The following is a 24,887-nucleotide window of genomic DNA, read 5'->3' as shown; positions in this document are numbered from 1 at the left end:
ACACCAATGTTAGAGGGTACATCCCTGGCTTCTCCTGGCTTAGGTTTTACCATGAATTAATTCTCTGTGCAAAATAACAAGTCAAGGCCCGATCTCAAGCAGCTTAATCCCTGTGGGTAGATCTGTGATTTGCTGTTGGTGAGATGTGTTAAAGGCTCAGAGAGACAAAAGTTACCTCTAGGCATGGGCTAGAGAGGAAACACTGGGTCTCTTTTCAGGACCTTCATCACTGCATAAAACTCCAGTCACAAGGACTGAAGGCTGACTGAGCACTGAGCTGAACTGAGCTATCATCTATAAACTTCACTGTGCTACCAGTTTGTCATAACCATCTCTGCCCTGGAAATGGAACTTCAAATTTAAAACTTGCCCTAATAAGCAGTGTTGATAGAATTACCTGGGATGTAGTTCCATGCATCTTCAGCTGGACACCATATTTCATGGAGATCAGTGGTGGCAGGGCAGCATAAACTTAATCCTCCCCTCTTGGTTTTACATACAGGTTTTCCACCCCGGAGGGCTTTATCACAAAGAGAATTCAAAAGCTACTCCATTGTAGGCTTCTTGTGGATGGGCGTGGGGCTGGGTGGGCTGGCTCATGGCTGGATTGTGACTGTGCTCACTTCTCCCTGCCAGACTCCACAGGCAGTGTGAATGGTGTGGACATGCTCAAAGTGCACTGCAGCCACCCACACCTGATAGTCCAGCTCAGGTTCTGCAAGCAGGAGAACTGCCGCCGCTTCCTGCGGAGTTACCGGGAAGGAGCGCTCCAGAAGTCCCTCCAGAGTCACCTCCAGCTCTCCTTGGCCACGACCACGGTGCCTCTCGAAGTGGAGCTGAAGGCTGGCAGTGAGCACCTTGACAGAATGCTGAAGGATGAGGATCATTGCCTGGAGTGCATCTACAGAGAAAAGGTGAGTGGGAGAGGGAGGGAGGCTGGGCAGCAATGAGGAGGGGTGGCACAGGGCTTGCAAAGGTGGGTGCAAATCTTGTTCTGATGCAGCATGTTGGGTTAACAAACTTCTCTGTCCTTCAGCTCTTAACTAATGCAGAGAAATGGCTCTGCCCTTTCTCAGAAAAGAGCTGTGCACTTTTCTGGAAGGGCAATAGAGTTACCTAAAGCAGCCTACAAAGATCCTGCTAACTCACTTCTGTGTATAACCGCTAGCATGGCTGTTATCCCCACTAAGACAAGGCGTTCTACACGGCGCAGCTGAGGGCACAAGTGTGCCTCAATACAGCTGTGAGGCAGGCAGAGAGGACAGTCCTGGGTGGAACCATCACTGCTCTGCACCTCCCTCCCCTGCCTCACACACCACCTCCCAGAGTGGCAAAGGTAACGGCAGCTGGAAATGAGCAATGGGAGTGCAAACACTGCACGTCACACCAACAACTTGTGTCAGAGTGGGGACACACAGCATCTGCTGCCAGCAGGAGTAGGCTGCCCTTCTGAAGGCAAAGTCTCTCTCTCTCTCCTCTAACATCTGGCTCACTGCACATTTTGTCACTGGCACGCTAATCCTGTTTGCAAGAACAGTGAGATCTTGTCATCTCACTACAAGGCACTTGACATGATTAACCTCACTGACTTGTTCCCCTCCTCTTTTTGTTTTTCCATCTGGAACTTTAGCTCGGGTTCCTCTAAATGGTCCTGAGAAACAGGCACTCACTATCTACTCAGGAACATGAGGCACAAGAGCATGTTTTGCCAGGTTGCTATTCCGTAAGTGCAGAGAATGAAACTCAAACCTTTCATCCCCAAACCAAACAACATGTGATATCGCATACTCTGTGAACTGTGGCTTGCTGCTCCCTCCATGTGCTGAACTAGCTGACTGGACAAAAGAAAGGGGCTTATTCTCAGTTCCCCAAAAGTGACTCAGTCTGACCCCTGCCTAACAGTGCAACAGGCAGAAAGATGGCACCGGGGCACAGCCCTCATCTGCTGAGAGCGGTGCTGGGTACCTGCTGTAAGTGAGCTAAACCAGAGTTTAGCTCTGACTGAGGCACAGCACTGCCAGGTTTGACTCTTCCCATGTGCTTTGCCTTCTTTACTCCTTTTCTCATTACCTGCTTTTTGGATGTCAGACTAATTTTCTCTTGGCTAGTGAAAAAAACTGGCTTGGTGAGGACCCAGGAACAACAAACCTTAGGGAGCAGAGGGGCAGAGAGAGAGAGAACATGGGTAACAGGAGCTGCCTGCTTGGGTGGCCATGAGCTGTTCAGGTCACCCTGTTCTGTGAGTCTGACCCTCCTATGGAGTTGGGAGAAGCCTTGCTGCCTGCAGGGCACCCTAATTCTTGCTGAGGGCTGCTGGAAATGAACATGGGCTAGTAGCAGTTTTGTGCAACTTGTAAGCACTCACTGCTGCAGGTGAGAAACCCAGGAGGGAGAGATTGTCTATTTCGTATCACATTACAGATTCAAATCCACGCATTTACAGCCAGAGCTCCAACAGACCATCTCATTTGGCTGGTTGACAGCTCATGCTGTATCTCATTGTTCATCTCTTGACACCAGCATCTACAGCTTTGCAAGGTGGTGGCCCTGGCAGGAGTCACTGATGCTGTTTGCGTTACAGCCTGACCGCCTGCCGGATGAGGAGATCACGGAGCTGGAGGAATGCCTCAAGAGCCTGATGCTTCACCAGAGCACCAACAACAACGTGGCTGGAAAAGACTGCTCATCTCTGCCTTATTCTCCTCAAGGCAGCTCCCTTCCCCCACAAGTCACCTTCATCTTTCAGGGACAACAGTTTGGTGAGTAGCTAGAACTGATCAACAGAAACCTTGGTCTGCCTCACAGCCCATGAGGGAGAATTATCATGACTACCTATTGGGGTCTATCTCAGATAAACCAAGGATTTCCCAGCATCCCATAAGGAAGGAATTGCAGTAGTGCAAAGATATTGCCGTGGTTCTTCAGATCAGGCCTCAACCTGTTTTCTTTTCTGGAGTGGCACAGAACCAGATGTTTCAGAGTCTGTGTTCCTTCCAGGTTCCTCACATTTTAAAATTAATACTGGAAGGAAGAATATAGAGTATTTTTCTCTTCTTCCATGTCACTTGGTTGAGGTGAGTTAATAGTGTAGACTGGATCAGACTGGGGAAGTTACTGTGGGCACCCTCAGCCCTACTTTCAGACAGGACTGATTTGTCCAGGCTCCCTCAGTTCGCCAGCTGGCTTTGGGGTCTGTCTCTACAGAGAGCTTTCAGACAGTCTCACATAGCAATATCAGCTTGAGATTAGCTAGATAATTTCTGAGCTTGCTTAAGCTGTGTACGGTCTGCAGTGCTAAACAGCTGAGGAGAGAGCTCCTGTCAGCATTTCAGTATGTTCAGGATGCTTAGATAGGAAACAGGGACTTTGTCAGAAAGGCCTTAACAAGTTGCCTTTGAAAGGCTAAAACAAATGAAGAGGGTGTCCATCAGAAAAAAAAAAAAAGCTCTGGCAAACCACAGGACAGTTCTGAGGGAGAAAAAAAGAAAACAGGCCTTCCCAAGCTTGCAGGGTAGGGGCAAGCCCAGATGCTTTGTTGTTGTGGGAGGATTTCTGTAGGGAACAGCTGGGCAAGGCAGGGAGCTCAGACTCCCTGCTCCACAGAATATTGACCAAACCTTGAACTGGCCCAAGCTGCATCACATCAGCCATGAAAATTCTATGTCTTACCTGGCCTCTGCCCCTTTCAGACAACAGAACAATCACACCAGATGACCACCAGAAGTTTGCCAAGTCCGTGTCCAAGAAGTGGAAGCAAGTGGCTCGCTCTCTGCAGAAATCCTGCCGGGCCCTGCGTGACCCTGTCATCGACAACCTGGCCCTGGAGTATGACCGAGAGGGACTCTATGAGCAAGCCTATCAGATGCTCCTCAGGTTCATCCAGTCCGAGGGCAAGAAGGCCACAATAGCACGGCTGATTGCAGCCCTGGAAGAAAACGGCCTCATCAGCTTGGCAGAGGAGCTCCTGGGCCTCTATTCCAATGAGGACTGCTCCTAGAGCCCAAAGGACAGTGCCATTGCTAAGGGCTTTCCTGCTTTAGCTACTGTATGAAACTGCTGCCAGTGTCTGGGAATGTAAAGTCCTGAATATCACCACAGGTTTCCATCTAGGTGGGAATGCTCAGGGGAGAGGCTCTGTGTTGGCAGAAGCCAGCTTGGACCTCTGACTTTCCTTATTTCATCATGTTTCCAGAAATGGAGCACTACCTTCCTGTGAACTGGTGAGAGGCTTTCACCCTGACTTCCTTCAGGACTGAGGGAAGGGAAGGTAACTTCCTTCAGGACTGTGACAGGGAAGCAGCCAGACAGAAAGCCCTAGGGAAGAATGAGGGAGAGAAGAAAAGCAAGCAAGGTTTCTCATAGAATTTCTCTGGGAAGCAGGCAATGCCAGTGCTTCTCAGGCTGTATCCAGGGCCATCACCTGGAGAGCTGCAATGTGTTTTTATACTGAAAACATTTTTGCCCTCAGCCATGACATTAAGTAAAGACAAAAGGAAAAGTAAGGAAAAGTCAATTTTACATTATTTTCTTCTTTGTTTGAAGAACGAAGAACTTCAATGGCAAGAGTATCTGTTCGACCCTGCTCTATTGTAGCTCCTTCCCACCTCTCACCACCTGAAGGTTTTCCTTCTACCTGGGACAGCCATAATCTTCCACAGGGTAAAGGATTGCTGCTGTAGAACAAGTGGCAGGCACTGAACAATCGATATGGACAAACTCAAATTCAGACAACGATTGTCAACTTTTTCTCATCTGTGGTAGACAGTAATATGTTAATTAGTTATTGCCTGCCAGCCTGAGGGAACCTGCAGCTATGGAAAGCAAAACACAGTGCTGGAAGGAAAACACTCTCCTTGTCAGCAAGTTACCTGTGGAGCATGGATTGGAACTGCTGCCCTCAGGTGCCTTGCAGCATCAAATGCCATCCTGAGCCCACAGAGCTGAGCAATCACCTGACCCAGCTGGCTGCTCGTGCCTTCACTCACTTCCTAACCACCCACCCTCCACCTGCTGGGCCCCTGGAGGGGACAACTCACACTGCTGTGTCCCACAGGTGGCAGGATCTACAGAGAGCCTTTCCCTGGCACTGCTGTCACCATGTGACAATCAAGCATCAGCTGCCACCGTGCCTGGATTTATCTGCACTGATTTTTAGGGTGAAAATGGTTTAAGAGACAAATCTCCCAAACCCCAAGGTTGACTCCTGCTTTCAGTTCCAGTGGGAGAAGCTGAGTGTCCCCTGGTATGGCTGATGCAGACTGCAACAGAGCAGCTGCACCTTTGCCATAACAATGCACAGAGCAACAAGTGTCTGCCGTGACATGGGTCCCATGAAGCACAACAGCAGCTCCATTACCTTTGACATATTCCCAGTGTTTTCCTGATAGGTTTTTACAAACCCTTTTCCATTAATTCTATCCTTTTTTGCCCTTCCCATTTGTGGGAATAGCCAGTGGGCCATGGAAATGATTTCAGGTGCAGAGGGTGGCTCTGGCCACACACACCAAGTTTGTGTGCACATGCAAATACCAGGCTGCTGGCAGTCATGGTAGGAACAACTTTGAGCCAGGGCCAGATGGCCTTTTAAACCACAACTCACATCCTACTCCTTCCTGGAGTCAAAGCTGTAATTCAGTAAGGAGGAACACAACCCTGGATTCAGGTGTGGGCTCAGATCCGAGCTCCTGGGACTGGAAATGTTCCCTTCTTCTGCTGGAACACCTGCTGTGAGCATCAGTCATTGGAGACCTGGATGGACAGGATTTCGATAGCCAGCTTTGACCCAGCTGGGATCCATGTGCCTCAGATGAGCTGAGTACCACATCCTTAGTGTAAGCCAGAGGAACCTGACTCATTTCCTGGAGATTTTGAATCCCCTAGGTTACATACAGAGCCAGGAAAGGAAAGGAAGGGGGTTAAAGATGGGGAGAAGATTTTCAGGGTGTGAGTGAATCTGCTTCCATCTTCCCCTTAGCTCCCAAGGAAGCAGGACTTCATGCAGGCCCCATCTCTGCAAAGACTGTGGCTCCATCACCTTTTATTAAGCCATTTGATATCAGTGCCGTTGCAGTCTCATCTCCTCCATTCCTGCTCCACATCCTACCCTCTCCCTTCCAGTAGTACCAGTGCTCTTCCCAAAATGCAGCAATTACCTCTCTGACTGTTTTGCTTTTAGGACTGGCACAGTGGTGCTGATCTTAGCTACTTTAGGCTGCTGTGGAACCATACCTCAAAGCATTTAGCTTTCCTGATAGATCCCAGCTGGGGAACTCTGCTTGGCAGAAACCCACCTGACAAATCATATTTTAAAAAATTAAAAAAGCAGAAACTTGAAAATTACTTTAAGAGCAAGAGAGTTTGCTCTATATTTTGCAGAAAATACTTTTTTAAGAAAGCAAGGTCACATGCATAGCCTGCTGTCATTTGTAATTAATATTTCTAAGCCCTCAGACCAGACCAGCTATTCATGTGCACAACTTGCACATACAGTTATAAGGCAGCCACTGAGTAGTGAGAATTACTAGTTTTTGTAGCAGCTGTTAATGCTCAAAATGAGAAAGTCTTATTATTCAGCATCTACTTCAAGTCCAGAAAACTTTTTTGCTGCTATTACTCTTTCACAGAGGATTAACCATGAATGCTTTCTTCTGAATGCAAGCGTTGTGCATTTTCTTTCTGCCAGCAATTGGCATGTGTATTTCTTCTTACTCACATATTCCCTGTCAGAAGTGCCATTAAGTGCTGGAGCCCCTGGCAACCTTTCTGGAATATCATAATCTTTAACAGCATTCACAGGTGCCTTCATTGCAGAGGCTTGAAGGAAAAGGGGTTTTCAGTGAAATTCCATGGTGAAATTGTCTTGAGCCCATGGCATGGTTTAGGACATAGCAGTGGCTGTTTCATACCTCCTTTTCCATGACCAGACATCATCATGGTGGGAGATAAGCCATGGGCAGTGCTGCTGCTGGAGAATTTGGCCTTATCCCAGTAACTGCTCTTCTCAATATACTGAGATACATCTGTGAAAATAATATTTTCAGGTGTGGTAGTGGTGTTTCAGAATCAAACACAGTATTTAAAGCAAATAAAGGTGCTAATCAGTTGCATATAAAATCTAAAATAGAAAAAATATAAAACAAACAGCAGAAATCAGGGCAAATTGTGCTTACAGGAAGAGATCCAAGGGGGCTTTTTTTTGTGGTACAGATTGTTTTTGTAGTTTTAACCATGTTTCAGATTTGAAGGAGTCTCCTTCAGTCTGCCAGAAGGAATAAAAGATCCATCCAAAGGAGAATTCAAATGATTTGTTTTGGCATAACTGAGCTACAGTGTTCAAACAGATGATAACAAAGAGGAGAGTGAAGTTAAAATGCTCACCAGCTACACTTTGACATGAGGCATCGGATAGAATTAAACCTGACAGGATACCCTGACACAAAATTGTCTCGAAGGAAAATATCTGATAATTTTGCCATTCGTTTCAAAGCCAGGTTCAGCATTGAGGAGCTGTCCTGCTGCCTGGGTCATTGTCTCCCCTCCCAAAGGAACCACACCCCGCCAGCTGCCCACAGACTCCGAAACCAGAAGTGAGCATGGACAGAATGAGGAGCCTCAAATTCACTTAAATTGCTGACTTAGTTTATCTGAAAATTCTGGTGTAGCCATGAACCTCTGGTATTGTACTCCTTAAACCACAGAGATACAAGAATGGGAGTCAAGAGGGTTTCTTGAGTCTAACCCAAATATTGGAGTGTGTGCATGACACTGGTGCTTTACACTGGACAGGGGTCTGGCCATGTGCCTTTTGTATGGAGATGGACTCAAACAGTGAAGCAATTAAAGGCCTAGAGTCAATTTCTTTTTCTTCTTCTCTGGATTGAATTTTAAACCCACTGAAGGGATCTGGCTGTACATCTCTAATAGGAACCTGTATGAGATGTGTGGTTAATGTCTCTTAGTTTTCAATGGAAAAATCCCTTGCTAACCTTCTAATTCCAAATTCCCATGATATTCAGCATCAGATCTGGATCAGCCACCTACAGCTATGGACTGCAATGCCAGGCATACCTGGGGCTAGGACATTCAGCCTCCACGGAATTGTCTTTTGTAGAAAAAGCACTTTGGTATATATATTTTTTTTTCCCCATTCTTTTTTATAAATAAATATATACTTTTGATGAAAACTGCCTCAGAGACTTTCATTGAACACTTAAATGCAGTAGTAAGAACAGGGGTCACTGAAGTTCTGGCCACATTGATGATCACCAGCTCCAGAGGAGCATCCAGCCTCAGGGTGGATGCACAACAAAGTCACCATTTCTACTGACATGCCAAGCTTGGTGCCCCCCCTGCAAGAGAACAGCTCTGATTACAAAACCAAGCCAAGCCTCCGTGTTTGTTCAGTTTCCAGTTAGTGCTTTGATGAGCCTTTTTCAGCCAGCATGGCCAAAACAGGAGGTTTGTCCCACCCCTGGCACCTGGAGGAGTTCACTGTGTTTCTTTCAGTGCTGTTGGATATCTGGGACTCCTCTGAGGCCACAGCACCACTGTAATCCCAAGTGCCTTGCTACCAGTGAGCTCTCCCACAAGGCTGCCCCGTAGATAGGAGCCAAGGAGCTGAGACATAAAATCTCCAGCAGCTTTGCACAAGAAGCCCCTGGCTGACCCGACAGCTGAATCCAGGGACATTCCTTTTGCCATGAACTTGAGCAGAGATGTATTTTACCCTGAATCTCTTAAATCTCAAACACTGTTTGAAAATCCTAAGATCAGCCCTTCTTTATCTACAACAAAGCTGTATTCCCAACTGCATGGCTCAATGCCTGCAGGAACACAGTGAGGGGAGCAGGGCTCTGCCCTACAGCAGCTGCAAGGACACACCACCCTGGGCTCAACAGGGCTGACCTACTGAGGAGGGTCAGTGAGATCACTGACCCAATGTTGTAAAACAGAGTGACACAACCCAGGGTGGACCACGGGCACCTTTGCTGGCAGTGAGAATAAACCAGCCATGGATCAGTGCCCAGGGAACAAGGTCCAGGGAGACAACCACCAAGTAGAAGCACCCACAGAGGAACTCCTCCACCTCCGAGCTCCCTGGGTAACTGTCCAAGCCACAGCAGCTACAAAGGCACCGCACATCAATGAAAGCCTCTGTTTTCACTCTCACCCCTTGGGAGCAAGCAAAAAGAGTGGCAGGTCCCAAAACCTGGGTGAGGGATCATGGTGGAAATAAGTGCTGTGAGTCCCTGGTGGTTTCAGGGAGCAGTCCCCCTCCCTCCACAGCCAGCGCCTCTGAAACGCAGACAGGAGCCTGGTCTTTGCCTCCGTGACCATCATCTGCTCCTTACAGAGCAGGGGTGAAAAGGAGCCTGGGGCTGCTGCTGCAGAAGAAGAGAACAGAGGTACCTTGGGCTGGCACAGGGAAAGCTGAAGCCAAGTAACATTTATGGCTGAAGTTTCTGATCAGCTGTGCTGTTCAGCAGGGACCCGCTGTGGTTCAGGCATCTGCCACTCATGAGGAAAGGACTTTCCCAGCCTGCAGCAGCACCTGAGTGCAGTGTCCGAGGGTGACCCATCAGGAACCGACTCTTCATGAGACAGTGTGTTCAGTAAAGCACAACACCTGAGCTGAAATCAAAATTATATCAAAAAAAAGCACAGATGCTTACAAAAAGGGATTTTACAGTATGTTTTTAAAAGAGGTGTTCGTGAAAACAACAGAGTAGATCAAAACCTGCTTTTATGACAAGTAAATGAAAAACTTTGCTCCCTAAAGTGGCCGCGGTCTGGGCACTCTCCAGACACTTGGCCTCTGTTAGAGGAATAAGAGCCATTGTTTACACTGCAGAGACAAAGAAACAGCCACAGGGATGGGAAGGGCTATGGCTGCGCTCAGCTGGCAGATCAGTAATGATAGCAATTTAGATTTGACTTCAAATAAAAATTGTTTTGAAGTATTTCAAATTAAATTAAAAAAAAAAAAGTGATTTGGGGTTTTTTTTTGTTACAGGTTTTGGAAAGGACCCTTGAATCTGTCTTCAGCCTCCGCACTGTTCGGCTCACACTTCCTCCCATCATTTCCCTACCAGAAAAAAAAGAAATCAACCCCCAAGTGGATTTAACTTCTGAGCTGAACCCAGCCTCAGTTTTTCAATTTGACGCTTTGCAGAGGTAAATACTCACTAGGGAATTAAAAGAAAAAAGCCAAAGTGTAGAAGGAAAAGGAAAAGAAACTCAGAAAAATTACTATATTTCCTATTGAAAAAAAATTATTGGGACGGGGCGGGAAGAAAAAAGAAGCCTTTTTGCAGAATCGGTGGCAGTCCCCAACCTGGCTGTGTGTTCAATCTCTCGGCACCTCCGCCCTGTCCCGCGGGGCGCTGGAGCCATCGGCGCTCCCCATCCCGATCACGTGTCAGGGCTTGGACGGGGACCCGGCTCCTTCCCCTGCCCCGCTGTCCTCTCCTCGCTGCGGAGGCTGCGGCTGAGCACGGCGGGCCCGGCCGGCTCCCAGCCCCGCCGCGCCCCGGCCCGGCCGGCTCCGCTCGCTGCCCGCGGGGAGCGGCCCCGAGCGCGCCGCAGCCAGCGCTGCTCCGCGCCCCGAGGCTTTCCCCGGTTCCGCTGGAAGGCTGAGGAATGTCTCACACTAACTACATCCAGATGTGCCTGCTTGGCAGCCCGCTGCAGAGACGTTACCGAGGGGACCCGGGACCGGCGGTATCAAATGGGATGTAAGTATCTATTAAGTGTGTTTGATCAGGGTGGGTTGGGGAGAGCTGTGCAGCGAGCAGGGTGAACTGGAGGCTGTCCTTACTGCTTCCCTTTGCTCCCAGCTTTTCTTTTTGCCTTGTTGCTCTTGAACGTTGTTGCGTGCAGCAACCTGGACCGTGATGGTTAACACGCAGCAGGGGCGGCTGCAGGCTCTGAACACGCAGGCTCCAGCCCTGAGACATCTGCTTTACACTTTACTTTCCAAAGAACCTTCTCTGAACGTTTAGGTTGTTTTTAAAGAAGTTTGGGGCTTCTTTAGACAATGCTCTGAGACAGGGTTTCAACCACAAACATGTTCCAGTGGTGGCACATTACATTTACAAGCTATTCTTAATCAGTAAAAGGATGTGACTCTTCCCTGTGTTACACTGTGGTATGCTTTGAGCAAAACATGGGAATTTTCAAGCTCTCTAGTGTCACAAAGATAGAAAATAATTTAGCCCCTGTGAAACAGGCAGTTACTGATCATATTTTTTAATAACTTTTGGGCAGATTCTAAGAAACTTATGCGTTGGGTATAATCTTGAAATTAGTGGGGCACATCAGCGTGTACTCCCTCTCCCATCTAAGCCTGGGTGTAACAATACATCCATGCTACTGCACTGCAATTGCTTGGGTTTGGGCTGCATCAGGCAAATTATTTATCATAATAGAAGAGAGTCTGGGAGCTGAAGAGGTGGTGAGCACTGCACTGGAGAGGGCTGGGAAAGGAAGGTGTTCGTTTCAGTAGGACTGTTTCTTACCCCTTCACAAGCCTGCAAGGTTTTTTTTCTCCTCCTGGGGCCCAGAAAAATTAATGTTTGGAAGAGAGAGGGCAGATTGCTCACCTTGGCTACTCAGGAGAGGCCTGTCTCCCCAAAGCACTCAGGGTGTGAGTTGAGCTGCTGAGCACTCTGCCACTCTGAAAATCAGACTGCCAATAAGCAAGACTGCATCTGAATTTAGGAAGGGACCTCTGGAGGCTGCTGAGCCTGCAAAAGGTCATTGTGCATTACCTTCTACCTTGCAGGCAGCCGGGTACTCTCATTAGAGATGTGGTGCCATGCTCAGAAGGAGCTGGAGTTTTCCCAGTTTGCTGGGGCCCAGCAAGGGTGCCTGGCACAGCACAGTCCTGAGCGGGCACTGCCCCCGTGGCGCGTCCTGCCCTGGAAGGGGGAGGGAGAACATCACGCACTGATAAAACGGGCTGCAGCCCCCAAAATGTGCCACGTGCACCTGAGTGACTTACACTGGGCCAGCAGGGCGAGGGGAGCAGGGTGCTGGCAGCCAGCCTTTCCTGGAGCTCCATCCTGCTGGCAGCCGTCCTGCCCAGGGTCAGCAGCGCTCCCATGCACAGCTGCCACGGTACCACACCGCTGCCCAACGAGGAGGGGCAAGGTCCTTTCTGGGACCCCTGCACATGGAAACAGCCATCTCAACAGGCTTCACACAGCAGCTGTGCTGTTCCTCTGTGTTTGAGTTTGTACACTTCATAAAATCTTCGTGACTGGGGTGGAAGGCGAAAGGAAGCGACTGCAGCAGCCGTTTGCAAGCAGTTATCCAACGTGACTGGCATTGCAAAGGGAAGGCTGGCAGTGCCAACAGGAGAAACTGCAGTAAAATGGGACCAGCCAGCTGGGAAGCTGATCAAACTACATATTTGAGGACTCGGGCAAGCAGATAAATAAGGCACCCTGTCCTGGAACAGCATGGATCTCATCCATTCGTTTGCTCTGGCCTGGAAAAAAAATTAAAAATGCCCTGAAAAGCAGCTCTGACAGGAAAGTTGGAAATTGTCTTTGGAGCAGGGCCTGCATTTTTGTTACCTGCTTCCTTAGTATTTGACTCAACAGAGCTTTTGCCTCCAGGTGCTGCTACAGCAAGTAACAACAGTGGTGATGCTGCAGTGCTGTGACTGTGGCACTGGCCAGCAGTGTCCGAGCTGTGCCATCATGTGCAGTTGAGCACTGAGCCTCCGCCCCCCTCACTGTGTTCCTTTGGTTCTGGTTCATGGTCCCAGCTCCTGGGATAGGTCTCAAGATGCTCAGCTAATTAAATCCTACAGCCTGCTGTCAGTTTGTTTATAGACTTCAGAACTTGTAAGCAGCTGAGTAGGATGAGGTTTTTATCTGGTAAGGCAACACAGTTGAGTGTTTTGGTTGCTTTATTTTTCTAGGGCTTTGCACTTACCAACATGCCAAAAGGGGTCTTTGTGTTTCAGCCACCTCTGTCTTCTAATCAAGAAGATCAAATAATTCAGGGTCACTTTATAATCCTGTAACTCCAAATGAGACCTCTTCACAAACACCCTGAAATGCAGAGAGGAGTTGTTCAGCACCAAGGCCACTTAAAGCAATAACTTTGGTGAGGTTATTGACTTTGCATAGACTGGGGGGTAGAAAAACAAAGAAAGAAAGCAAGAAAGAAAGAAACCCAAAAACCCCAAACCATGCAGGAATAAAACCCATTACATGACACCCAAACTTAGAAATGGAACATGGCTTCTTCCCCTGCTCCGACACACAGAGCTACTTTTCCCCTTTGAACACTTCAAACCCAGCTCAAATGATTAAACTCAAGTTGTTTCATGCAAGTTTTTGTATGTGGGGCAGAACAAACCCCACACACATGACCCCACATGTGTCAGTGCTGGAAGCTGACACATTTCCCTGTGGGTACCCCAAAGAGCCCAGATGAGGTTTTGCCAGCACAAGACTGAGAACTTGAAGCCTTGGCCTTTGCACTTCACTTCAGGTTCCTGTAGAAGGGTAGGAGAAGGATGGCAGCCCAATGCAGCTTGAAGAGAGTAAAACGTGATTCCTCACCCAAAACAATGCTTCCCATGTCCACGTGTTCAGCAAGACATTTAAACTAAACTGGTGCAGACACAGAAGTCACTCTCCCAACCCTCAGAGGGGACCAAGGGTGGCAGTGGGAAGATGCAGCCTCCAGGGCTTCAGGCAATGCAGACTTCTTGGTGTCAGCATCCTGCTCTGGTGGGAGAAAGCTCATCTGCACACGTCTGTTTCACACAGCCCCAGCTGCAGGATGGGCATAGGGTATGCCATTATTGTTTCTTGAACAGTGTCAGGACTCTTCCTGAGGCAGAGGAACAAGGTGAGGAGGGTCCTGGGAGTTTGTTTTGCTCTTGCTGAGGGAATCTGGATGGAAAAATTCCTGTAAACAAGGCAGGAGAGGGACATGTGCACAGACTTCTCCCCTTGCAGGCCAGAGCCCAGGCAGGTTTCAGTATCCTGCACTGGCTGCTACCAGATGACTTTGCTCCTGTGCACTGCATTCAGCCAACACAAAATGAAAACAGATATCCCAAGCCTGAAGCATTGCTTCAAAGTATCTCCACCACCCAGAATTATACAAGCTTCTCTGATGGTTACAAAAAGACCTCATCAAGCCCATCAATGCTGGATCCCACACACTTTTTTTAGCTCATTTTACAGAGAAAGATAAGACACCTCCTTCAGCAACCACAGCCCCACATATTGCATGGCCACACAGTGTCCCTCTGCTGCCCAACCCAAACCTACCAGTGGCAGCTCCAGCATCAGGAGCAAGGAGGGGAGTCAGGAAGGAGCTGGAAGCACTTCCCATGCAGCAGGGAGCAAGTTGATCCAAGGACACCCCCCAGCTGTGCTTGGTGGGGATGGATGCTTCCATGAGCCAGGCTGGGATGAGTGGGCAGCAGAGCTCAGTGCTGATTTTGTACCCCATGCTCAGTGTACCACGTTTTCAGCTTGCCTGGCTATCCCAGCTGCTTTTCCCAAGGCTGGCTGGATTGAATAACCACTCCTCAAGGCACAAAGCAGTGTGCCAGAATCACCAAGGCATCTTGACTGAATCTGGGGACAGGATCCAGAGGACTTTTCCCACCTTAGCCCTGAGGAGAAGTGCCAAGTGATGGAGATGTGATGACTGCTGCGAAAGAAGACTTCCAGGATGAGCTCAAGGCTTCACATCATTCAACTGGGAATGAAGAGCTAGCAATTTGGTTTTTTTTAGTTGTCATTTGACTGCTTTTATTGCAGCTGTTCTTGGCCATGTTTCAGAATCTTCCTCTCAAATAAATGAAAACCAGGCAGAGGACTGGGCCCGCTGCCTGAGCGTGCAGCAGTGCAGGTCAGATTCCCTCCTGGATGCTCATCAGGGTGCCATGCCCAGCCCTAGCCACTTCCAGCTTTCCAGCCTTTTGTTGCCTCTCGGGCTGTGCAGGCTGTGCCCGCTTGGTTCTCCCACTCATTCCTTATTTATGGACTCCTCATCTTGCCACCTCATGGATATGGGACCTATCAGCCTCTTCCTACTGCCCAGCTCAGACCTCTAATGTTGCTGGTGCTCACAGCTCAGGATGCAACATCCCCAGCCTTCCCCAGGACCCCGCTGTCCTGGGGAGACCCCGTTATCGCATTCAGACCCCATCAAGCCAGACTCAACATCTCTCTGTATCCATCCCCAGCCAGCCAGCACAAAGAGGGACAGCTGCCTGTTTTTCCAAGCTTAGAGGACACAGGAGGCAGTGCTGGCAGCCAAGCCATTCCTCAAGGCACTGAGTGATGCAGCACGTTGTAAGCCCAGCTCCATTTCGCAGGTTGCAGAGGAAGCAGAGGTGCATCTGCCTCAGATACAGACACTCAGGGATGTGCTGTGCTGAGAAACACTCTGCTGTGCTCTCATCTCTTTTCTTTGGCATCAGATATTTCCAGCTCACTTTGATAGCCCTGTAATTCTTTTCCCCTGGTGTCAAGGTGGATGAATAATCCTTTTGGCTTTAGGACATACCAGAGTGTCTGCCAGAATCATTAGTCCCTCTGTATTCCAGAGCAGAACAGCTTTTCCCACATTGACATCCATGGATAGAGCTTGCACTGGTGTAATAATTGAGGGTATTTTCCTTCCAAAGAAGATAATATCTAACAAAGACTGGAAAATCCGTATAATTAGATCAAGGAATCACTTCAAGTGCTGGCAACTTCTTTTGAAAATGAGAGGTCTATATCCAGCACTGAACTGTTTTATTTCAGCATGGAAATCACTCTTTCAGATCCTTTACTTTCAATAAAAGAAAACAGGAAAATCTGGGCTATCAGCCCAGGCTTGTAACAGTTCAGGGTTTTTCTTGGCTTTTCCAAGGGCACTTATTGCCAGATTCTGAGATGCTGGCAGGATAAATCTGTAAGCCATGGAAATTACGAGTTTCATGACACACACATTTTATTCCAAACCCTTGCTGATAACATTAAACACAGGAAAAGCCAGGACTTTCATCCAGCTCCTTAATTACCATCTGGAGCCTGGCAGCTGAAATAAGATCAAATTTTTTCATAGAAAGGAAAAAGACATTTGCTATTGCTGTGAAGAAAGAGATGGGACTTCAGACATAAAATGCAAACCAACATCCTATACATGTCAGGAGGGACTGTTTCATGAGGCTGAACATAGTTATGAGCCAAGCCATGTGGCAGAAGGAACATAAACAGAAAACAGATCCTGAATATTCTAAACATTTGAACAATTTACAAGAGATCTGAGAAAATTCTTCAATCCTGCTATTAGTATCAAAGTTATGCCAGTGAAAACATCTGCCTCGCCTAGGAGAAGAGTGAAAGGTAAACAAAAAAAGCTAACAAATGAAGAAAACCTCTATTAGAGGGCAGAAAAAGGCAAGAAACAAGGCCTAAGGAAAAAACCCATGGTCATCAGGACAAGGCCAAAGTGATTTTAAATCCACCAGGAATGCAAAGAGCCTTACACCAAGGCATGGATATGCTGTTTTCCAAAATAACGACTTCATAAATAATGGAGACAAAGTAGATGAGGTCAGTAAACATTTTGGAGCTGTACTTGGGAAAAAGACGTGCAATAGCATGTGATGATGAAATACTCTCTATTGCAACAGTAACTTGGAGGTGAAGTTAACCAGTAAAGAAAAAGGACAGTATTTAAATAATGATGTCCAAATAATGTGCATCTAAAAATGTTAAAGGGGCTGGCTAAGAAATCAACCAGTGTAATAATTTTTCTTCCTCCTAAGTCTCGAAATATTGCTTAGATACCACAGGTGCCACCATTTTATTACTTCATCATTACAGACATGTCAATCTAATTTTGAGTTTGAAAACTTAACATTATGGCTGATACAAAACTGATGGTTAACGAACAGTTAGCAGGTGATCCAATCCAGGACAATAAAAGGAGATTTGCTGAAAAGAGATACCACCAAATTCTTATCAAGTACTTCTCCCTTGTCTGATCATTGTATGCCCTTGTCAAAAGTTCCTCTCCAGCTTTTTTTATCCCAGAAGTTGTCTTTGGATATGATTTCAGCTAATTCAAGACAGACAACTGTAATACCTTCACAGGTAGCTTCTGTTAGTACAGCACCGGCATGATAGAGCCACAAATCACAGATGAACATGATACATTGTCAGGGGGTGTATAAAACACTTAGGTGCACTTGTGGGGAAATTATTGGGTGGGGCTCAACTTCCTCTTTGCTGTGGACTGTAGGAATTAGCATGGTCACTCGCCTCCTCCTGGAGCAGCTGTGGGGTGCCCTCTGTCCAGCTCTGCTGTTGCTGCTGTGGGGAGCGGCTGCACCTACAAGGTGGTGAGAGCACCTGCCTTTGCTGCAGCTGCAGACACCTGACCAGCTCTTTCCCTGAACCATGGTTACCTGCTGCTTGCTGCCTTCTTACTACTCTTTCATTCTCATTTTGTTTGCAGTTGAAGAACTGATCAAATAAGACAGAAGATCTCCAGGAAAAGTGTAAGTGAGGAAAAATCCTGTATTTCAAAAGGCAGCTTCATCTATCATACATGAACAAAATTTTCCTAACACCAGGCTCTGTCTTGCTTCTGCATATCGGGATTTATTTCCCCACCTCTCACTTAGGGTAATTTGGCAGAGGAAAAACACCCATGGCCCCTTCTAACTTTACTAATGGAAGTTACTTACAATGGTTTAATATTTTATAAAGAATACTGGCAGGAAAAAGGCCTGTGTGAATTCTAGATTGTACCCAATGTATTCATTTTGAATACAAATCACAGTTGGTTTAACAAAAGCTGGCTCTGTCTGCAGGGCAAAACCAGCAACACACTGCCATTGAGAGTCTGCCCTTCAGCAGTCAGCTCTGGGCCTCCCTGGTTTGAGTTAAAAAGGGTAAAAACAGCAAGTAATGGTTATCAAACTAGGAAAAAAAAAGGTAATGATTTATGGGAGAATGGCATCATTCATCATTTTCCACTTTGCTTTTCCCAATGAAATCTCTGAAATGGCAAAACACATTCAGCAGTAAGGGATGTGGGATTTTGGGTTGTGCCTAGAGAGTGGTTTTCAGGATGATGGATGACTGCTTAGTGACTGAACTAACCAAATCACAGAGCTGGCACTGGGATCAGCATTAAGTTTGCAACCCCATGTGCCTTTTGACAAGTTCCTCAATGTCTCAGTGCTTGTGTGAGTAAAATGTGCTTTGCTGCTGGGTTTTTAAATGATGTTTCAGTTAGTCTTGCCTGCTTGCTTTAGATCTGCCAAATCCTCACTGCTGACACACTCTGTGTTTTCTTACAGATGGACAGTGGTGCCAGGCAGCTCAAACACAGCTTTTAACAGTCCCAGGAACACCAGAGAGACAATGAGAGTTCGCCTCAAAGGGGATGCGATCTGTACCTTCTTCTTGCTGGTAGCGCTTTGTTCTTTGCTCTACTCCCAGCTGGAGCATTTAGTCCCAGCAGGAAAGAAGGAGCCAACACAGAACAAGCCTCAAGTAGCACCAAAAATACTCTCAGATCCCAGAGCACCTCGGAGACCGATGCCAGCAGAGGCAACTGCCCCCAGACCCCAAGTTACCCCTGTCATGAGACAAACAGAAGTGGCCAAAAACAGGGTCCAAACTACAACTCCACCCCCGCTGAGTGATTCTGCCTTCAACTTCAAGCTCTATCTCCTAAACAAGGATAACAGGAACTTCAATCTCCTCATTAACCAGCCCAGGAAATGCCGAAAAACACCAGGAGGTCCCTTTCTGCTTATTGCTATCAAATCAGTAGTTGAAGACTTTGACAGGCGTGAGATTGTCCGGAAAACTTGGGGCAGGGAGGGTTTGGTGAATGGGGAGCAGATCCAGCGAGTGTTCCTACTGGGAACACCAAAGAATAGGACAGTGCTGGCGACATGGGAGACCCTGATCCACCAGGAGAGTCAAACATACCGGGACATTTTACTCTGGGACTTCATGGACACTTTCTTCAACCTGACCCTGAAGGAGATCCACTTCCTGGGCTGGGCTGCTGAATTCTGCCACAACGTGAAATTTATTTTTAAAGGTGACGCTGATGTTTTTGTCAATGTTGAGAACATTGTTGATTTCCTCAAGAGACACGATCCTGCTGAAGACCTCTTTGTTGGGGACATCATCTACAATGCCCGTCCCATCCGTGTCCGGAAGAGCAAATACTACATCCCTGAGACCATGTACGGGCTGAGCATCTACCCCGCCTACGCAGGAGGAGGAGGGTTTTTGCTGTCCAGCAGCACCATGAGGAAGCTCTCTAGGGCTTGCAGAGAGGTGGAGCTGTTCCCCATCGACGATGTGTTTTTGGGCATGTGCTTACAGAGAATCAACCTCAAGCCCATTTTACACGAAGGATTCAAGACCTTTGGCATTGTCAAGCCTTCTGCTGCCCCACACCTGCAGACGTTTGATCCCTGTTTTTACAAAGATCTCATGGTAGTTCATAGCTTGAAAGTTGCTGAGATCTGGCTAATGTGGAACCTGCTCCACAGCCCACGGCTTTCCTGCACTCAGAAGAAGCAGGTAAAGAAGCCTTTCCAATGGAAGAAGAAAGCTCAGATAACAACACCAGCATCACCCCCCAGATAATGCAGGCAGAGTGCAGCACACGCAGCAAACCAGCCAAGAAAGGGAACCTGGAACCAATGCAGCCCAACAAACCAACTTTCCGAGTATTTTAGCACATCTTATTTACAACATTAAGAGAAGACAACAAACAATTGCAGGAATTTGCCCAAATTCCACATTTGCACATACATATCATGTGGGCCCTTCTGTACTAGTAAGTCCAAATAATCATAACAGTATATATAATTTATTATTATTTATTAGGATTATAGTAGTGCTTAGTGTGACAGTGTGTAAAAGCACATTGAAAAATGCAGCCCTTGGAGATTTTTCAGCATTGTTAGAAGTGTGAGAAATGAAAGAAGACATAGGGTAGGAACAGACACCAGGCAGCACAGGGACCATTGTCACCTTGCTACCTGACTTGGACTCATTGAAAAATGAGCAAACAGTAACTAGGGTACAGGAAATCAAGTCCCCTTAGTGTCTACTCCAGTCACATCGCTGCTGCCTGGTTGGTTTTCTGCAGGCCTCATAAGAAGATGACAACAACAAACAGCTTTTGAAATGGGGTCCTACACATTGCAGCTCAGGCGGATTACAAGAAATCAAACTGGCTGCTGAGGCTGGTGTGGCTGGTCAAGCAAAGGACAGGTAAGTAGATAACTAGAAAGGAGCAGACTTACAAAGGGCCTTTAGAGAAAGGACGAGAACTTTGAGTTAAACACTTTGAGCCTTGATTTTTCATCATTCTTCTCAGCTCAAATACCTGCTCCATTGACACGCTCAAGATTCAGGGGACCAGTGGAGCAGGTTGTGGCACTTCCCTGAGCTCAGGCTCTCTGCACTATGCTGACTGACATTCAGGGAAAACTCAGAAGTCATCCAGCAGTTTGATCACTCTCACCATCTGACCCAGATTTTCAGAAAGTTTGTATCTGGAGAGATCCTTTGGCCTTTGCTTATAAGGGTAACCCTACACAGAGCTGCTGCTTGCATCACATTTGGGAGCTGTTTCAAACCAAAGAATGGACTGGGCTGGTTTCTACAGACCTTGGTGCTCTTGCTTGGCATGGTCAACTGCAGAGAGCTGCCAGGACTTTCATACTGCTGCGGGTGTGATGTGAAGGGAGAAAGTTTTCAGACAAAAGGACTTCAGAATAGAAGTCCATCTAAATTTATTGCAAGAAATCAAAACCACACAGCAATCTTTCAGTTGGACTTTCCAAGGTTCAGTTGGGAGCTTTGTAAGTATTTTAAGCATCAGACAAGAACACTGTATTGCTCAGTTTTTCAAAGCGTAGTCAAGACTTTGGTGCATTTTGTTTTTCCCAACAGTAGTCTACCTTAGAAGAATATACCTTTATCAGACATCAAAGCAGATGTGAATTCCTCTAAATCAGGGTTAAAACGCTATGAAATTCATGGGGCAAAGAGCCTGAATTCACCTCTGATACTGTGTTCATTAATTCTTTTGCAATTTTTTACCCCCTCAACAAAACTCCTATCCATGAGAGAACCCCTCAGGATGGCACATCCACACAGCTTCAAAGGAAACTACAATCAGTCATAGAAGTCCAAAGTTCCTTTCTCTTGCACAGAGCCTGCAGCACAGCTGCATTTCATATCCATGTGTAACCTCCCTCCCACCCCGCAGCAGTCTGGGCTCTGTACTGGCACTAACGATGCACACAGAGAACAGCAGGCTGGGAGTGTCTGTGGGCAGACTATGGACAACAGCCTCACTCACTGGTCATCTTCATCATGAGTTTAAGCCTTACAAATGGATTTCCAAGGAAAGGTCAGCTATATAGAAATTGAAAGATTTCTACATTTGGGATATTTTCAGGATGCAATCCTGAAATATAAAACATTCATGTGAGCCACAAGGAGCTTTTCAGGGTGTGGAACTAAGCCAAAGCCTCACTAGAGGGACAAAGTCACCCCTACCCCTGTCTGCTAACATGTGTGATACTTGTGTATTTATAGATTGTACAGAAATGTATTACCTGTGAGTAGTTTACAGTTTTGGAAATTATTTATACCATCATTAAAAGACAGCATGCAGATGTACTTCTAGTTGTTAGAGTGAGTTTGTCGAGTACGCACGAGTGCACACACGTTGTAAGACTAAAACTACTGGGATTTTTCATGAAGACAGTAACATGAAAAATACATTATTCATTATTTTGGATAACTTGGTAAGTCTTTCCTTATGCTGGACTTAATTTAATGGCAATGACAGAAAAATAAACAGAGTTTACCTTGCAATTTCCTATGAGGCAGCTAGTCAGGTTCAACAATCCTTATTAAGGTTTTCCTTTTACACTTGAAGATTCAGAGATTGGCTGCTCCCTCTATAATGTCTTCAGATCAGCAATCTACCCACAGCATAGCATTAATGAGTGCATTTTGTCCCAGATCAAAGTTGTTGTTCAACATCTGTGTTGACACAGTCTGTGCCAGCACATACCCTGATAGGCAGAAACAGAACTAGAGCAAACTGTTTACTCCATTGTCTTAGTCTATAGAATAGCTCATTTCTTTTATCCAGTGAATACCAGAGTCTCTATTAAAGAAAGATCCATCTGGTTTTGTCCTCCAGCCTCTGCTGCATGGCCTATTTGACTTGGGCTTTAAGTTTCCATTTGCTTCTGCAGTTGAGCTGGGAGCTCACAGACCCCGTATGTGAGCATAATGCTCTGGGGAAATGCTTAAAGCAGTGCTGCAGCCCCTGGAGTTTATTGAATTCTACTTACTGCTACAGTAGGCAAAGGCTTTGACTTCACCCAAGTGAAGATTGTTTCCTTAAAGATGAGGGTCTTTTCAGAAAATCCTAAAGCCCCAGGTGTGTATGAGAACTGGCAGGAAGAACCTTCTATCAGCTTATCTGATGCATCTCAGAAAACCAAACCCATCCTTTTCAGAATGACTTTCTGAGTAGCTTTTATTAACTGGCTGATTGAGTACACCAGTCAGGCTTGCTATAAAGCCTTGCTTGGCAATTTTTTTCATGACTAACCCAGGACAAGAAAAGAAAACATAAAAACATCCTAAGTGGGTTCTACCAGTAGCAAACAAGGCAAGCAGACTTTCTCAGTACAGGCATAAACTTCTGCAACTAATACAGTCCAGTAAGTTTTATTGAGTCCCAAGGATTCACACACAGTCAAGTTTTGTTCCTGCTGTATGTAAGTAGCCAGATTTGGTCACTATAATGAGCAGAGCTGGCTTAAGCTTCACATTCAGCACCTCCAAGTACATCTCTGGACACATGAACTGGTAGCGAATGCCAAGATCCGTCCTTCAGTCAAGCCACTGCAGACTTAGACATCATAGAAAGGAAAGCCAAAGAGGACTCTGAAGCAATTGAGTATTAAAATCTTGTGCTTCCTGTCTGCAGTTTAATTATTCATCTTTCTACAGCAGGTTCTCGGAAGCAAACCTCAACTGCAAACTCAAACAGTACAAAAGAATCAAATGGCTCAGAGAACCCTCACTAAATATCAGCACTGAGAACATTCCCTGGGGAGTGCTGAAAGACCATCAGAGCAGAGAGAAAAAAGGTCTATCCCAAAGCCCAGTGTGAAAAACTGTGATCTCCTGAGTTGTACCTCTTCCAGCTGGACTTGCAGGTCTCAGCAGCCCAGAAAATCAGCCCACCACATCTCCCTAATGGTGCTACTAACTGCAGCAACAGTTTTAAAAACCTGTAAAACTTTTAAATACAAATTTTCATTACTTTCTAGGCTTATGATCAGTAAGAAAACCACACTGAGGAATGAGAGGAGAAAGTAAAGGGGAAAGTAAAACCCAAAGGAGGGGCACAACCGAGTCCCTCCAAGAGTGGCAAACAGCTCCCCCACCATTCCTGGCCAGCCCAATGCTCTCTCCAATCCATTCAGACCCAGAACACGAATCTTCTCTCTCCCCCTCCCTTTCCCAGCCCATCTGTTGACAATCCACGTGCTAAAACCACGAAAAAATCCATAAAATAGCACAGGTTTGCAGTGGTGGCCTTGTCCCGGGGGGCTGCCTGAGCTGGGTGGGAATCAAGGTGTGGTAATAAGACAAATAGTGTCCACAGCCACGGAAGCAGGAAAGGGTGGAATAACCTCCATAGCCTCCCTGCTTGTGGATGCAGCAGAGCTACCCAGCAAGAGACAGGGTAAACTCAGGATTTCAGGGCTGCAGTTTTTCTGAGAGGAGCAGAGGGGGAAGGGAATACAGCAAATCAGGCTTCTCTGATTATTTAGTTGATTAGACTGCACATTGCATAATCATGCAGGGTTTTTCTGTGATTGGTATTTAAACTAAATGTCCCTCTGAAGGATAATAATACCAGAATGAAACTTTTGCAGTCAGTGGAATATATATACATATATATATATATATATATATATAGTGTAGGTGTAAAGCACTGAGGCACGTAAAACCTGCTTCCAGCATTGCAATATGCAGTACTTTAAAATAACTAAAGGAGTAAAATTTAAAGGGGAATTCATTAATGTATGAAAGAGAAAAGATTACATTAAACCATTACAGCTAGTCCAGAACAAAAGTCACTGTAATAATGGTATCTTACATGACAGTGAGTGGCCTACTCTGCAAACTCCAGCTTACCTTTCCTGCTGTTTCAAGTACTCGTTTTTTTTGAGATCATGAGGAGAAATGATTTTACCTGCTGGAAAAAGACATCCCCACAAACACCACAAGAGCTTGGGATGTAAGCTTTGGCAGATAAACATTTTAACAGTGACTCTTATTAGTTACAGCAAAAATTCACATATGCAAAAAATATGGTCTTTAAGTTGCACCTGAGCCCTCCAAGCAACACATACACTCCCCACACTTTTCCCTGTGAACTGGTTTATATCCTGGCCTGTAACAAAGCCCTCTGCTTCACTGAGCCTATTTTAATGCTTAAGAGTTACATATATCTCCAGTAAGCTCCATCTTTCACTTCCCCTCGTTTTGCTTCAGCCTTACCTTCTCTCTGAAACATCTGGGTCCACAGCTTACATGAAACGAACCAAGCAGCATTAACTCCTCAGACACACACAGCGAGGTATTTCTTTGGCTACAGGGGCTGTGTCAGATTATGCCTGACAGCATCAGGCAGAGAAGAAGGGGCTTTGCATTGGGGTCATCAAGGCTTAAAAAAAAAAAAGGTTATTGGGCAAAAGTTGACATAGAACAATTGTAACTAGCATGGAATAATGTTTCCTGCATCACGACACCAAAAATTCTTCTGAA

The 24,887-nt window shown here is 46.5% G+C and overlaps 2 protein-coding genes and 1 long non-coding RNA gene across 5 annotated transcripts in view; 2 read left to right on the top strand and 1 right to left on the bottom strand.

Annotated features, from left to right (window-relative positions):
• Positions 1-8,183, top strand: part of TRADD (TNFRSF1A associated via death domain) — a 12,674-nt gene extending 4,491 nt beyond the window's left edge. Inside the window, exons 3-5 of the mRNA XM_069026904.1 lie at positions 637-914; positions 2,582-2,759; positions 3,690-8,183. Of these exons, the coding sequence (XP_068883005.1) occupies positions 637-914; positions 2,582-2,759; positions 3,690-3,997 (764 nt within the window). The 3' untranslated portion in view covers positions 3,998-8,183. The remainder of the gene's footprint in view (positions 1-636; positions 915-2,581; positions 2,760-3,689) is intronic.
• On the bottom strand, positions 814-24,887 carry LOC138116994 (uncharacterized). Of its 2 annotated transcripts, XR_011154439.1 has the most exons (7): positions 24,621-24,887; positions 13,578-13,929; positions 12,943-13,061; positions 9,409-9,630; positions 6,906-8,348; positions 3,670-3,820; positions 814-901 (listed from the first exon to the last, which is right to left on the bottom strand). It is a non-coding gene; the product is annotated as an uncharacterized lncRNA (long non-coding RNA). The 2 variants fall into 2 exon arrangements; XR_011154438.1 differs by lacking the exon at positions 3,670-3,820 and having other exon boundaries at positions 815-901.
• Positions 10,350-21,704, top strand: B3GNT9 (UDP-GlcNAc:betaGal beta-1,3-N-acetylglucosaminyltransferase 9). Of its 2 annotated transcripts, XR_011154437.1 has the most exons (3): positions 16,344-17,533; positions 18,341-20,285; positions 20,392-21,704. XR_011154437.1 is itself a non-coding variant. In XM_069026906.1 (2 exons), the coding sequence occupies exons 1-2, from the start codon at positions 10,639-10,641 to the stop codon at positions 19,650-19,652; spliced, it is 1,407 nt and encodes a 468-aa protein (XP_068883007.1). In that variant the 5' UTR covers positions 10,350-10,638; the 3' UTR covers positions 19,653-21,704. The 2 variants fall into 2 exon arrangements, 1 of the variants encoding a protein (XP_068883007.1); XM_069026906.1 differs by lacking the exon at positions 16,344-17,533 and adding an exon at positions 10,350-10,733 and having other exon boundaries at positions 18,341-21,704.

Source organism: Aphelocoma coerulescens, chromosome 11, assembly GCF_041296385.1.
Source record: "Aphelocoma coerulescens isolate FSJ_1873_10779 chromosome 11, UR_Acoe_1.0, whole genome shotgun sequence".
Taxonomy (NCBI): Eukaryota; Metazoa; Chordata; class Aves; order Passeriformes; family Corvidae; genus Aphelocoma; species Aphelocoma coerulescens.
This window is presented reverse-complemented; position numbering and strand designations above follow the sequence as displayed.

Excerpts from the sequence above, each read along its gene's own strand:
- B3GNT9 (XM_069026906.1), top strand. The coding sequence starts at position 10,639 with ATGTCTCACACTAACTACATCCAGATGTGCCTGCTTGGCAGCCCGCTG. Across the intron at positions 10,734-18,340 it reads CCGGCGGTATCAAATGGGAT|ATGGACAGTGGTGCCAGGCA; the intron begins GTAAGTATCTAT and ends GTTTTCTTACAG.